The sequence below is a fragment of the Halichoeres trimaculatus genome, unplaced genomic scaffold, assembly GCF_033239565.1.
Source record: "Halichoeres trimaculatus isolate MK-OKI-2021-1 unplaced genomic scaffold, fHalTri1.1 fHalTri1_scaffold_4, whole genome shotgun sequence".
In the NCBI taxonomy this organism is placed as follows: domain Eukaryota; kingdom Metazoa; phylum Chordata; class Actinopteri; order Labriformes; family Labridae; genus Halichoeres; species Halichoeres trimaculatus.
This window is the reverse complement of record NW_027437182.1, coordinates 18,537,026-18,552,117: the sequence shown is the minus strand read 5'-3', so window position 1 is coordinate 18,552,117 and position 15,092 is coordinate 18,537,026. Positions and strand designations below refer to the sequence as shown.

The 15,092-nt window shown below is 41.0% G+C and overlaps 1 protein-coding gene across 10 annotated transcripts in view; it reads left to right on the top strand.

Annotated features, from left to right (window-relative positions):
• The window catches only part of LOC141788629 (myosin IXB), a 65,070-nt gene that overhangs the window by 21,260 nt on the left and 28,718 nt on the right, over positions 1–15,092 (top strand). For all 10 annotated transcript variants that reach the window (XR_012598156.1, XM_074667554.1, XM_074667561.1 and 7 more), the window contains exons 2-4: positions 3,954–4,174; positions 4,282–4,501; positions 4,767–5,276. Coding sequence is in view for 9 of the 10 variants with exons in the window: in XM_074667554.1 (XP_074523655.1) it covers positions 4,017–4,174; positions 4,282–4,501; positions 4,767–5,276 (888 nt within the window). In the remaining variant the exon portion in view is untranslated. The remainder of the gene's footprint in view (positions 1–3,953; positions 4,175–4,281; positions 4,502–4,766; positions 5,277–15,092) is intronic.

Here is a 15,092-nt window from a genome sequence, read left to right as displayed (position 1 = left end):
TTTGCCAGCTTTCATGCCTCGAATAATAGCGCTACAGAGAAATGCATTACCTCATCACTTTGAAGCCTGTAAAAAGGTGATTGATTAAAGAAAAGTAGTTTTAAAAACAAGATCTGCCCTCCATTCATTTGCGTCAAAACAAAAGCATGCCTTGGTAAGAGTCATGTCCTTGTGACATGGGTGGGTGCTAGAGCTCATGGGAGTCTTTATTCCAGAAAAACAGTAGCTCTCCAGATCGTCCTCACAACCCCTCTAACCTCATAATCGTATTCCTCTTGACTGATGTAGTTGAGTGTAAAACTGACTCTGACCTGAAATACCTCAGCATTGCTTATTTACTTACTTCTCAGCTCTGATGATGTCAAGCTGTCATCAAGTCAGTCAGGGACAGACGCCACAACAATTGACACCGTCAGTGGTTTGGGTGTGGGGTGAAGTGAGCTTGCAGCTGTACGCATGATTCTACTATGATCTGAGGGCTAATTACAGAGGAGTGTTATCCCTACATGATTCTGTACCACCACTAACTACTGTACGGTAGATTCATGTGGCGTGGAAAACTGCAGACTCATGCACGGATGAACATAAAGAGAGTCTTCCCTCTCTGTGCAGGCTGCAGATACGTGTGCCAAAGATTAGTAACAGATTGGTAAGTTTTCTTTGAATCAAGAGAAAGGAGCCATTAGACACAAAATGTGTGATGTCATCAGAAATAAAGCAAGTCCAGACTCAACTGAAAGAGCAGGATGTGTTCATTTTCGCTGAATCTCTCCTGTGTAAAGGCTGGTGAAATAAGATCTTCAGATTGGATTAGATTTGTGCAAAGCAGATGTATGAGGCACTCATCATCAGTTGTTGTAAATGGACATCAGTGCAGTTCCTGTTTGAAGGCGCTACATGGAAGCTAAGCTGAACTATGTCCTACTGTGCTCACGAAGCTTGCTCAAAAATAACTATGAAGAGGAAGTTAAGCCCAAGGTGACACAATTACTTTATAAATGTCTTTATGTGAATAAGTAAACTGATGTTTTTTTGTCTCTTTCGGTGGCTAAGTGCCATGGACCAGAGTCCTGCACTGGGTCGGGTACCCGCAAAAACAGCTGATTTGTGGGTGGTTTTTAAAAACTTTTTTTTCCCAGGTTCGGATCTGGGTGGAAAAAATAACATGCGGGTCGGGTCGAGGGTTTTAGTTTGACACTTCGAAATAAATATGAAATAATAATAAATACAATAAAATAAAAATGCAAGTTGTAAGCTGGTTGTACCTGCTGAGCGTCGCTTAAGTGTGGACAGAAAGTAAGTCTACTATTACACACTTAAAGGTCCTTTTAAGAGACTAAAAGTTCAAAAGCATTAAACATAAAAAAACGAGTGATTTTACAGTTGTATGTGAGAAGATTACAGAGGGTTGATGATGGAGTTGAAGTCAGGCTTTTATTGGAAGAGTTGCTTCATTCAGGTGCGTTGTTTACTCACTGGCATCTGAACTATGGCGATATACCGTTCAATTTTCAGACAATATGACACAAAATGATTACTTTAAATAAGGTCAAGGGTCGGGCTGCGGGTCGTGTTTCAACAGGTCAGATCAGGTTGCAATACTAATCGGGCTGATGCGCAGGTTTGCGGTTCGGGTGCGGGTTTGTACATTCCCGCGTCGGGTCGGGTCGGGGTGGATCTTGAAAATTGGACCCATGCAGGACTCTACCATGGACCACTGTCTACTGCTATACTTAACCTCCACTGTATGTAGTGTGGCTACTATTGCTTAGTACCAGTGATGTACCGATTTTAACCCGGAAAATCAAATGCTTCTATGTTCCTTTCATTTTAAAACCTGGAAACATTAAAACAAAAAAATGTTTGATAGTAGGGCTGAACAATTAATCGATTTTAAACCGGCATCACAATGTAATAGACTTCAATTTTCAAATCGCAAAGGCTGCAATTAGAAAAAAAAAAAGTTTCATGTACACAGACCTGGAGGGAATATAGTAACGTGTACTTGTTCTCCCTAAAAACCAGCAAAAGTCAAAATGCCGTTTTTTTCTGGCAATAAAAACCCTGTGGGCATCCAGTCGATCGTAGAGTCATACCCCTTGGTCAATTTTTTCTGTACAGTTTGTTACTCTTACTGACAACTGGAGCTCAGTGAAATTTCAGAGTGTGTCTTTTTCTTTTTCAATTAAGAAATACAAAAAAGACTTGTTTAAATACTTAGAGTATCTTTTGTTGGTTAGTCATACTATAAAATGACTTTAGAAAAAAAAAAAAAAAAAATCATGTGCTAAATCGCAATTGCAATATTGGTCTAAAAAATAGCAATTAGATTATTTTCCATAATCGTTCAGCCCTATTTGATAGTTACCAGCTGAGAGCAGGATGGCTCTGACTCAATCATGAGATTTAAAACGGTTGTATTGACAAAGAAATGATTGCCATGGCTCTAAACCAGGCTAAAAATCATCTAGTTTGTGGCTAGCTTCAGTCATTCTTAAGTGCAAAAAATATAGTCAGTTTGAAACGAGAACATCAAGTGTTTCATAGTCTGAGTTACTCACAAAGAAGTAGCATAAATCTGGGAAATGAAATTATCAAGTGCTGTGGCAGGCTGGATAGTTTTACAGCTAAAAACCACATTAGCTTTGTTGATTCAGAAAAAGAAAAAATGTAATTTGTTTGGTTTAAATCTAACTAGAAGGTTGGTCTTGCTTCCTTAGTTCCATTAAATCATCTTAATAGGTGAAGGTAGATCTAAAACATGGCATCTTAACTCAGTCAGGAAATCAGTAATATCCTCTGCCAGGACAGAACAGACCTCTGTTTGTACTCTCTTCCTTGTCTGCTTGAGCTCTGTGATGTTGTAAGACGTTTTGTGTTGGGACTCTGCCAGACAGAGAAAACTGACTTATCCAGGAATGGAGGAATTAGTTGTTGTGGTAAAAAAATAGTTACCTAATACTTTCTGTGCTCCACATCATACGTCACTGTAGGTGTGTTGTCTGTGAGAGTGAATAATGTGCAGTCATTACGCAATCTGTGGTTCACCATAAGTGCTCTCTGTTTGTGTCTTGTTGCTATCATTGAGCGGAAGGGTTGTGTTTCTGCACAGCATCTGCAACTTGGGGTAAACTTTCAAAGACAAATCTATTCTCATGTGATGTGAAGATCTGCTGCAGTGTTGTGGGAGTTCAGTTCTCACAACAACTGATGGCCATGTGTGAGTCGTGTACTCACAAAGCGCTTTCTTAAGCTGTTGGGAATTTCCTTCTTTTAATTCAGTCAGAATGGAAGTGAAGTGAAATTTAATAAGAAACTTCTCGGATGACTCACGTGTATTTTTAGACGCAAGAAAAAAAAACAAACAAGAAATGAGATTCACATGGTCTGTTTGGAGATTTCTTTTCTTGTGTTTGTTTTTTTTATGATAAAAGTGTTTTAGGAGTTCAGCTTAAAGGTTAAAACTTTCGCCAAGATCGTAGTCCTTTAGGTAGCTGTGTGGGCTCACTTCCTCACCCATTTGCTGCAAGTCATCGCCCTCTTTCTATTCCCCCATCCTCTGTTTCTCTTCTGCAAACTTACAGCCAAACAGACTGAGACAAGCCTTTATCCTTCTGTTATAAAAAATAATTGGCAGGTAGAGATGCCACACTGATTGCTGTAGAGTCACGTGATCATGGCCCAGCCTTGTAGGAATGTTATCCGTTAGCAATTCTCACTTAACTGTTGTACAAGAGGTGTTGTAGTCTGGATTTCTACCTTGCAGTGTCAGGCATCCACTTTTAATAGAGGCTTTGTATTTTTCTTTAAATGTTTTTTGATTAAACTGTGCAGAATAAAACTTACTTTTGAAAGTGTTAATGTTATTGGCATTCATTAACTGGACCCATCATCCCTGTGAACCCATCAGAGAGTGGATAACTTGATCTGATTAATCCGTCTTTCCTTTTCAGGTGCTGTGTGGTGAGAGGGAAACAGTGGGTGCGGCATGCTGAGGCCACTCCCCCTGGCTCAGGATGAGTGTCAGAGATGGCGCTGCCACGACGGCAACGAACACAGGTGGAGGAGGAGGGGGAAGTGGGCCAGCTAGCCTGAACGATCACGATGGCCGCTCATACATGCTCCAGATCTACCCACGGCTGGCCGCTCACCCCTCCACCTGCTGCAACCTTAGGTGAGCTGACCTCAATAAGCCTTTTTGAAAATAACAGCATCAGCGAGCATTTCTTTTCCAAAGTGGTGACCAATCACATGAATTATTCCCCTTTGTCAACAAACCAGGGTGCAGAAGGATGCAACAGCAGCGTCGGTGATCTCGGAGGCTGCCACAGAACTGGGGCTGGACCCTGGTCGCATGTATGTGCTGGCAGAGGTGAAGGAATGTGGCGGGGAAGAGTGGGTGCTAGAGGCGGGGGACCTTCCAGCGCAGAGGTTTCTGCTGTGGCCTCGTAAAGCCCAGGAGCAACACCCTCAGAGCCTTGGCTTTTATTTCTTACTACAGGTACGAGTCAAAAGGTTGCTCTTCAAGAGAAAAGGAGAGACAAAACAAGCCATCCCTGTGACACATTAACGGATTTAATTGAAGCAGAATGAATTAGTCTAGTGTAATCAACAACAAGATGAAATCAAGTTACGTTTTGTTCATCAAGTGACCTGCTCTCTAGCTGTTGAAAAACCCATATTGCTCTTCAACTAGCTTGAGTTAGAACTTTTTGTCTCAGTTTCATGAGTACACTGCTAAGCTAACCTTTATTCCATTTGTCCAGGAGAGAAACCACGATGGGTCGATCCATTATGTCCACCTCCCATCCGTGTCGAAGGAACAGCAGGCACAGCGGTTAGCCGCCAGGGGCTTCCTTCCCCCTCCACAGGATGACTTTGCAGACCTCTGCAACCTTCCCGTCCTCAATGAGGACAGCATATTAAACAACCTGCGCACACGCTTTTACAAGAAAAAGATCTACACCTATGCAGGCAGCATCCTCATCGCCATCAACCCCTTTAAGTTCCTGCCTATCTACAACCCTAAGTACGTCAAGATGTACGAGAACCACCAGCTGGGGAAACTGGAGCCTCACATTTTTGCCATCGCGGATGTAGCGTACTATGCTATGCTCAGGAAGAGGGTCAACCAGTGCATTGTTATATCTGGTGAAAGTGGCTCAGGCAAGACCCAGAGTACCAATTTCCTGATCCACTGTCTCACTGCACTCAGCCAGAAGGGCTACGCCAGTGGAGTGGAGAGGACAATACTTGGAGCAGGACCAGTCCTGGAGGTAGGGTGTCTTTATGTGTGACAGTTATATTTGACTTAGTTTATTTGTTTGTCACTTTATTTACACTCCACTTGTCACTTAGAGTTACTCCAATCCAAGTAATCTGCTGTGGTTTGAGAGTTCGCTTTATACAGCTTTTGCATTGTTTATAGAATACAGTAGAACAAAATACTCACCCAGAAGGCTTTCCTGATCCAAGCAGTGCTTCGGGAGATATTTAGATCCAAAATTGTGCAATGGACGTCCGTATAATGGGATCTATCGGGGCATAGACAGCGCCGCTCCTAAAACTGCATTAATCGTCCAAAAACTCGTGTTTTTCACCAATATTCCATCATGGGCCACTTCGGGTTAGTCCTCTGCTGCAGTCTGTGTCACTCCAGACAGTGCTGTGTGGCTGTAATGACCTCTGAACTGACGACATTTGAGTACCGCGCATGCGCAGTACTTTCAGGAGAGCCAACTCCTTTCTTTGAGGGACAAACGTAAACAAAGTCTTCGTCAGTTCAGAGGTCATTACAGCCACACAGTGCTGTCTGGAGTGACACAGACTGCAGCAGAGGACTAACCCGAAGCGGCCCATGATGGAATATTGGTGAAAAACATGAGTTTTTGGCGGCGCTGTCTATGCCCCGATGGATCCCATTATATGGACGTCATGATTTTGGATCTAAATATCTCCCGAAGCACTGCTTGGATCAGGAAAACCTTCTGGGTGAGTATTTTGTTCTACTTCATTCTATAAACAATGTAAAAGCGGTATAAACCAAACTTACCCTTTAATGCTTGTGCAGAGAAAAGATGCAAATTTAGATTGTTGACGGTTATATGGAGCCTATTAACTTCAAGCTTCTTGTCTTTCTCAGAATCAGAATCATTCAGATTAACCTTATTTCACCAAGTATCTTCAGGAGTACAAGGAATCTGAATTTTGAACTGCACTCTCTTTGTACGATTATTTGTGGATAGACACTAAATATTACAAAATAGAAAAAATAGAGCTAAAGTAGTAAAAAAAGATAATGATAATGGAAAAAACCCATCATCTGTCAGATGATAGCAAATCTTTTGTCGTACTTCACACGTTTGTCTTCTGAAAGGTGTGATAAACACAGCACTCTTATGATTAAGTCATATCAGACAGTGACAGTGCTTCCTCTAATGTGACACATCACATTTGCATGGTGTGAAATGGCACATACACACAGAAAGCCCCAGGACACTAAATAGTTTAATACTTAAAGATCTGTTTATTGGACGCAAGTGTCTCTAGCTCATGAATGACAAAATACCTCATGAAAGTATCCGATCACATGCAGCGCTGAGCAAATGTATTTTCAGTCTGGGACTTTCATGCGTGGGCTGAGCTAAAAAAGCATATGTTAGTCTGTGTTGGATTTAAACATGAGACAGTTTCTCCCAAGAAAGAAGAAATGAAATAGGGAATGAGAAGTTGGTGTGTGTTAACCCTTCATGAGGCCCCTTCTTTCTGAAAATGCTGTTTGTGTAGCACATGAGCTAAAGCTGTTAGTCCATTCTTTCTCCCTTTTACTTTGATGAAAACCCTTCTGTTTCTAGTTTTCTTTTCAATGCATATTCTGCCTCCTCTTAGCTGATTGTGTAGCACCATGAGTTGTTGTTTGACTTCAAAAATGAGAACAATATGACTCTCATTCGGTGGGGTTTCTTGTTGTTGTTTCGGTCAGATGACTGTGCACCTCTTCCTGCTTTGCTCGCTGAGAAATAAGTTACTTGCGCTGACTTGCTTTGTGCAACCACTGACAAAACAATATGAACTGAAACTCAAACCCAAGTAACACACACAGTTATTAATATGTGTTTTTGTCTGCTAGGAAGGCTTCATGTGTCAGTCAGCAACTAACTTTCCAGTTATTCTGTCAGTTTTAGATCACTGCAGCTTTGACCATTTGTTTTGGTAAAGATGGTCTGCTGTTTCATACACATGGACTCTGAACAGCAAAGAGAGCACCAGTAGTGATAGGACAGGACACACAGAATACATGTTTTGCTTTCTTTACCTAATCATTTACATTGAAGCATCAAGCACAAGACCTGTTTTTGAAGTCTATTGAAAAAGAAAGCATGAAGGTTTTGTTTTCTCACATTTATTGCTGACTGTCTGCTTATCTCCGAGCTGCAGACAGTGAAACAGACACACAGTCGGTAGCTCTCTGTGTTTCGGGGATGAATAAGCCTCATACAGATGCATGCAGACAAGAAGGCATCTGTTAGCTTTTAGGCTGCTCAACAATGTTTCATCATGCAAAGTAAGTTATTACAGAGCACGAGTTTAACTCTAGCTACGTGGCAAAGAACAGAGCTGACTTCTTTTTTGTGCTTTTTTTTAATCTCTGTGATGAAAAACTTGATCAAATCAGCTTTTCACTCTGGTCAGACCTTATTACCATGATGGGTAATTGCTGTAAAATGATTGTTCAGTGTCCAATCGGGTACTCTTTTGTGAACACAAAGCAACTTAAAGGAAGTTTCACTTGAAACTGTAAGAGTAACTTTAATGGGAAACCCCTTAACACTGCACAGAATATCATTGAGGTATAAAGCAGAAATCTTAGTATGTGTTTCACTTTAATAGCTCTGTATAATGAGGGGAACTACAAGTTCTAAGTCCTGATCCAGAAGAAAGTCTCAGCTATGTATGCCACTTTTTTATTACATTGTAAGAGGGATAGAAATAGATGTTGGACCAGAACGGCTGTGAGTGGAATGTGGTTTATTCAAAGAACAAAATGTGGCTGAAAAGTGAAAATCCCCTAATCTGTTAACTAAGGTCACTGTAGCTCAGAGCACCGAGGAATATAGTAAACCTAAACAAAGAGGATTGTTCCAAAGCTGTTGGTCTGAGTCCTAATGGCATGAAAAATGAGTGGTCAGCCCCAGCAACTTGCAGCCACAGTGTACCCATCCATCCATCCATCCATCTTTTTGCACATCTCCGTCGTCTTCATACCCTCTGACTCAGAACAGTAGCCTTCACTCACAGAGCCGCTGCTGCCGCCGTCGGATGCATCTAAATAAGTGCAGCACTGCTCCCTTGATGTGTGTCAGTCTGTCAGAGTCTTTGGTTCCAGACGGCTGACTGAAGGATCAGGGATGCAGAGGGTGGAGAGACTTTTTTCCGTCTGTCAGCAGAGTTCTGGTCCCTTTGGTGGACTCACTGCCACTCTGCTCTTCACTGCCATGATTGCAGTTTGTGTGTGTTTTTGTGAGTGTGTGCTCTCAGTCCAGAGCTGTGGTTGCAGAAGCAGATGGTGAGTTCAGCCTTCGCTGGCCTGGTCAGAGGAGGAAGAGGAGGTCGGGATGAATCCATGACCAGTCCGTCAATCATCCCTGTTATTGAACAGCTGTATTCCCCGTCCCTTCCCCTGGCAGTGTTACTGCATCTAAATTTGCGTGGAGCCCACAAAACCTAGAGCAAAAGCGAGGCAGCTGCTTAAATGATTTTCCGTGCTTTGCAGCTCTCTGAGTTAGTTTATGTTTAAAGATTCTGTTTTGACGACCAGCCTCTGCAGAGCACTCATAAGATGGCTGACATGAAACAAAAGTGACTTTACAGAGGAAGCAATAACTCCTGGAATTATGTCTCCAGTTAACAAAGTCTCAGTCTTGTGATTCCTTTCAGACAAGTTCCAGTTAAGATCACAGACACAGAGAGAAAATGCTATTTTTAAACATGTTGCCTACAGAAAAGGATTTTTTTCTTTTACATAGACGTATGATTGGTTGTTATTTCCCTTAAAGGTGCTCAAGTTACACCAGTGGAAAATGTATGTGTGTGTCCTCAAGCTACAGGGGAGGTCTTCAGTCCCGGGTCATGCATTTTAAGGAGATGAGATCATCGTTTGTGGTGCTGGACTCTGCATGTGTGCTGTGTTACAGGCCCGAACCTGAAGCCATGTGTCCTACTTAAGTTCTTTGTACCACTTTTCTTTATCCTTCCCTTTAATACACTTCCTTTGTCTTGAAATAATGCACAAACAGGAGGGATTGTGTCTGATATGCACACCAATAAGGCCTCTACTTGCCGAGCAGCTCACCCACTCTACATGAGGATTTTAGCTCTAAACTGGTTAGACTGGTTGCTCCTCTGTTACGTGGTTCTTTTGGTGTTTTTGTTACGTTTATTTTTTTTTCCTGTCAGGCTTTGAAGCCTTTTTTCTTCTTGATAATAGGGCCCTCCTCAGTTGCAGAGAGGTGAGAACAACATTGGCAGTAGCATGTAATGTATTTACTAAAGGCAGCTAGGGATCCACAACTGATGATAAAGATTCCTTTATGTGTTACACACAGTGTGAGAATCACTTATCAGTTTTACTCAAGAATTTTACGCACAGACAGCTCTTTATTATTGAAGCCTAAGAAAAGTTAAATTAGGCATAGTAAAGGTGCAAAACAGGTCTCAAAGAAACATAGTATCACCCTAATCATCTGTTTGACCATGATTAAACTTTTTTTTTAAGTTTAAAATCAACCAATCAATTGATCAGACTTTTTAAAAAAAGAGCTTTTCATACACAGGTGTGGTAACACAAAGTGCTTGACAAACAACAGGATTTATTCCTTATTAATTATCATTTGAGTTATAACCATATCATTTTTGCCTCAGCCATTCGCTGATTTCATTTGTGATGAGAGAAACACTGTTGAACCAGTCAGTAAGTTATAAATTACAGCCTCTGAACAAAAGACTAACCTCATAGTCCTTCATTAAGTCTCATTTAAGTCCCAAGACTCCCTTACGCCAATCTGTCTCAGCTGCAGACAGGAAGGTCCGATCATCCGGAACCCTTTTCAACAGGAAGCAGCGACGACACAGGAAGTAACAGCAGTGCTTCTCAGTGCTGTGAGCTTTTAGGGCCTTGAGGGGCGTGGATGGACCAAAGTACTATATTGTTGTTCAGGAAGTGCAGAGGAGTAGCTGCTGGCCATTCTCTCTGCTGATCCATTGTTTATCTCTTAGTTATGGGTTGCACCTTTTTATTCCGCGGCTATATTTGGTCAAGTTGGGTGGCATTGTTTTGAGTCTGGCAGAAGCAGGCATTACTGAGTTAAAGTGTCTGCGTCATGCACACGTGTCATGTATTACACACACACACACACACACACACACACACACACACACACACACACACACACACACACACACACACACACACACACACACACACACACACACACACACACACACACACACACACAGTTTACACAGGCCTTTCTGTAATCATACAGTTTAAAATCATATTGAAGAGAAGAACATGCTGTTCCCTGCAGGTCAAACACGGCTTACATGTAGCAGTATGCTGCTGGCTAGCTGCTTCGAGATCCATCCATGGTCCCCTGACCTCACCACAAGCAAAGTTTGATGTGGTACCCATCCAGACATGGGTGGAGCTGCCTGAAATTACTCCAATCTGGTAAAACACCAGACCACAAGAGGAGCAAATCTGTTCCTAAAAACTTCATTGCATTTTTCCTATAAACTTACCTTTAAAATCTTCATCACTGAGCCCCTCTTTTATTGATAAGAGTTACAATAACTAATGAGTGTGTTTAATGAGCACACCAAAACAACTTAATTAACTGTGCAAACTTTTCCTCTGTGCTGTTAAAGCTGAATATGCCTCTGAATGATGCGAGATAATTTAATGTTATTACTTTCTGGGCATTATACTGTAGCCCTTTCTGTAATCATGTTCAGTTTTATTCAACTTGGAAGCATAAACTGTAAAAGCTTTTTTTTCACCGACATCAGATGACAGTTACCTCCTTTAATGTGTTTTCATGAAAACCTTTCCTCAGGGCAACGGGAACATTTAGTCGGCTTTGATGGCAGATGCAGTGCAGACTGGCACTGCCTGTTGTACCTTTTGCTAAAATTTTTATTCACTACTTGTTTATTAAGAGTCAGGGACTAACTAATGTTACAAATCTTTATGTCAAACATAAACATGGACCCATTTATTCCAGCTAAAAAATGCATCAAAACATTCTCACAGTACACAAAGTAATGGCTTTGTTAGTGAGGCAGCTGGGTAAAACTATTTAAAGTTTTAGGAAAAGGGAAAATTCTGTCATTTTCTCTGAATTTTAATGCTGTAGAAAATTTGTGATTTGGCTGACACCATGGAGGACTGTTGCATAGTTCCTGTTGCAAATTGCAACAACAAATATGTTCAGCTGGAGTCAGTTATCTGGAGTGACAACACACTCAGTGTAAAGCTGTGATGTTGAAATGTCTGTATGGTTTCTAATGAGACTCTAAACACATCAGTGATGAGGAAGGCTGGAAGTTGTTGCATTTAAACAAATATTTAGAAAAAGATTTCTGAGATCTAATCTGAGATCTTGTTTGCAAATCTATAAACTTAATGTGGATGAATGAAAATAACGTTGACGCTCAGATAATTTCTGGACCCCGATAATGAGATGAACCTCCTCCATTCCTCTTGTTTTCTAAAAAGAACACAGTGCTTATCTGCAAGATATTTTAAAGTAACAAAAAGTTAGCATCTTTTAATGCACCACATACTGTATTGTCATAAAAACTGCATATAATTTCAACCTAACAACCTAAGATATCCCATGTGGTTGACACATCAAGTTACCTTGATGTCTGTGCTGATATCTGATAAAGTCAAGTTACCACAATTTATCATAAGATTGCTCCTGTAGTTGGTTTCTTTGTTTCTTTGTCTTTTTATCTTTCATGCCTGAGTCACTTTACAGATAAATAGCACTGTCTGTTGTGTCAAATATTCATATACAAAACCATGAACAAAGACAATCTCACTTCTTCAGATGTATTTCAGTGACAATAACTTCTTTCTTATACTCAGGTCAATACTGTACTCAAGAGCTTTCCATAACTCTAACATTATTCTTTTCATACTTTCTACATCTGGACACGGTGTGGCATTTAGCTTAAAGTGAAGGCATGAAAGTGTCTGATTTGCTTTCCAGCCTTGGCTAATAATAACAATCATCTATCATTATCACCCATAGCATACTGAAGCAATTACAGATCTCTCTTTCTTTTTTCTCTCCCAACCACCACTACCACCACTTTCTTTCCACAGCACTGCCATCCAACACAAGTAAATTTGTTTTCCACTGTAGCTGATTTACTGACGCCATGTGATAACAGCCTAATTATTTTTATACAAGCTGAATTGTGTCTCAGGATTTGTCATTACTGACAGTCGTCTTTGTTTGAATTAGTAAATCATACTGAGCTACAGTAAAGCATTGTTGGCGTAATCATCGAATTGGTTCAAACAGAGTGGAAAATGTCTGTCACAGTTACACAGAGTAACCCAAAGATATCCAGCCTCAGACATTATAGAAACAAGTAGAAGACGCTTCAGGAACATTGGACTGAGCAAATCTTGGATTTATTACTAATCTTACTTTTCCTTTTCTTGATCAGTTTTCCTTGGGATCATCTTATTTTCTAATCCCTCAAATTCTTGTAAAATTCCTGCGTGAATAATTTGCAGTAGAAAAGAGTCATTGTAAGCATCTGCCCTGCTGTCATAAACTGCAAGTCATTTCCCCTATAACTGAGCGTACCGCCTTATCATCCGGTTAAAGGCAAAAAGTACAGACTCTAAAATGGTATTAGATTTTGACCTTCATGCTGAAAATTCATGACGCTGCTCAGTTAAACCACATTCCTTGGAACGTTCACTGTCATTGAATCAGAGCAGCAGCCCCTCTGAGTGCTATTGACGCCATTACTGGGCCTGTAAGAATCAATTCTTTGTTAACAGCTAAGTTAAGCTTGAGGGGTTCAAGTGCAGTTGGTGGGATATAGTAGTGCATAGACGCAAGGCTGGATGTGCGCGATCACTGTCAACATCATGTGATCTTGACAAACCATCTCTCACATTCAGAAAAACATTGAACAAGGAATTCATTTTCCTCATCACTGCACCTACTGATTTTGAATTGGACTTGGTGAACGTTACTCCTCTGAATTTCTAGAGCGAAACAAGCAAACAAATCGAAGTTTGATGTTTTTTTGCATGATTGCATGCTGTTGCCTCTCTGAGAATGTGGGAACTGTCCTTGTGGCGGTTGGACTACTTAGAGCCCTTTTGTGAGTGTATCTGTAGTGAGGTGTCAGTGTCAGGGCCTTGGCAGCGCCTGTGGAAACGTTTAACTGAAGCTCCTTTGAGTTTGGAGGATGCAGCACTGCCTCCCAGTAATAACAATAAGATCTCAAACCCAGCACAACTGAAAATCTTCATGACATTTGACAAATTTCTTTGGGCAAGTTTGTACCCAACCTTACCTTTAATTTCTTTTTCAACATATATAATTTATACCGTCTTGGCTCTGCCCTACTTGCTTGTTGAGACAAACAACTCATAAAATGCACAGATTTAGAGACACTCCCCCTTTAGGTTTGGAAGGACAAGTTTGAGAGTTTCTGAGTGTGTCTGTGAGGAGGCTGAATGAGGATTTGAGATCTGAGATTTGTTGGTCTTGCTCTGTTTAAATGTAAGTGTTCAGAGGAAGAAGACTTCCAGAGAATCCAGCTCACCACAGAGAGGAGTCATTGGACATGGTTGTACGTCATGGAGTAATCACTGGATAAGCTTACCCACAACATGCAGATGTATACACACTGCAGGTAGCACAGCCCCCCTGTGTTCTGTGCCTCCCTCTGTCCCACTCTCTTCTTTTCAGTCTTTGTTTTCCTTCCACAAACTCCTAAAGAGAAACCCCTATTTGCTATGAATGCAGATTAGAAAACGTGGTTTGGCACGCTGTCAGCCTGTTTCCCCATACCTGCTGGGCCATCCAACCAATCAGATTGTCTGCTCACGGGCATGTTGGAATACGAAAGATGCTGTGATGTGTTTAGCATTCCCTCCATGGTGCAGTGGCTTGGGCTTTGCTGAGGGTTCCCAGGGATTTGTGCCCCTTGCTACAAGGTTTGTGTTGTGGGGTTGATCAGAGCAGCACTGGCCTCCATGGGCAGCATTAGAGCAGGAACGCAATTTGAATATCAGCTCCTAAACACACTCACAGGCTTTTTAAAATGGAACACACACTACAGCTAAAGAAACAATGGTAAATTTTACATACAGTAAACTTCTTCAAACTAGGGATCGGTACCATTCAAATTTGAAACAATACGGTACCAATGTCCGGTACCTGGCAATTGGTATTGTAACTCAACGTCACCATTTTCTGCACTTTTGTTTGAATTTTTGTGGCAATAAATATGAATTTGTTATAGGGCTGGGTATTGCCAAAAACCTCACAATTCCATTCAGTTTCAATCCTTAAGGTTGCGATTTGATATAGATTTAAATGCTATGATTTTTGATTTTCATGCCCATATGAACATATATTTCTTCATTTAACCTTTATTTAACCAGGTAAAAAACCCATTGAGATCATGATCTCTTTCACAAGGGTGGCCTGGCCAAGAGGTCAGCAACACACGTCATGGTAAAAACATATTGTTAGAAACAGTATACAACAAAGTAGTGGTTAGAAATACATTTTTTGGTGAATATGTGGTATGTCATCTGAAGTTTTGGAGCAATAAAACAACCCAAATGTCAGACTTTAAAGCTGAAGGAACTGGCTTTACGCTGCTGCTGCTGCTGCTATGGCAGCCACTTGCCAGGAGGTGAATAGATTCAGAAGATTTGCTGAATCAATATTGAATTGGGGAGGAAATATTGTGATGCATCGATTCGTTAATATTTTTACCCACCCCTAATTTGTTTATTGTTTAATCTCTAAGTTTTTCAATTGAAC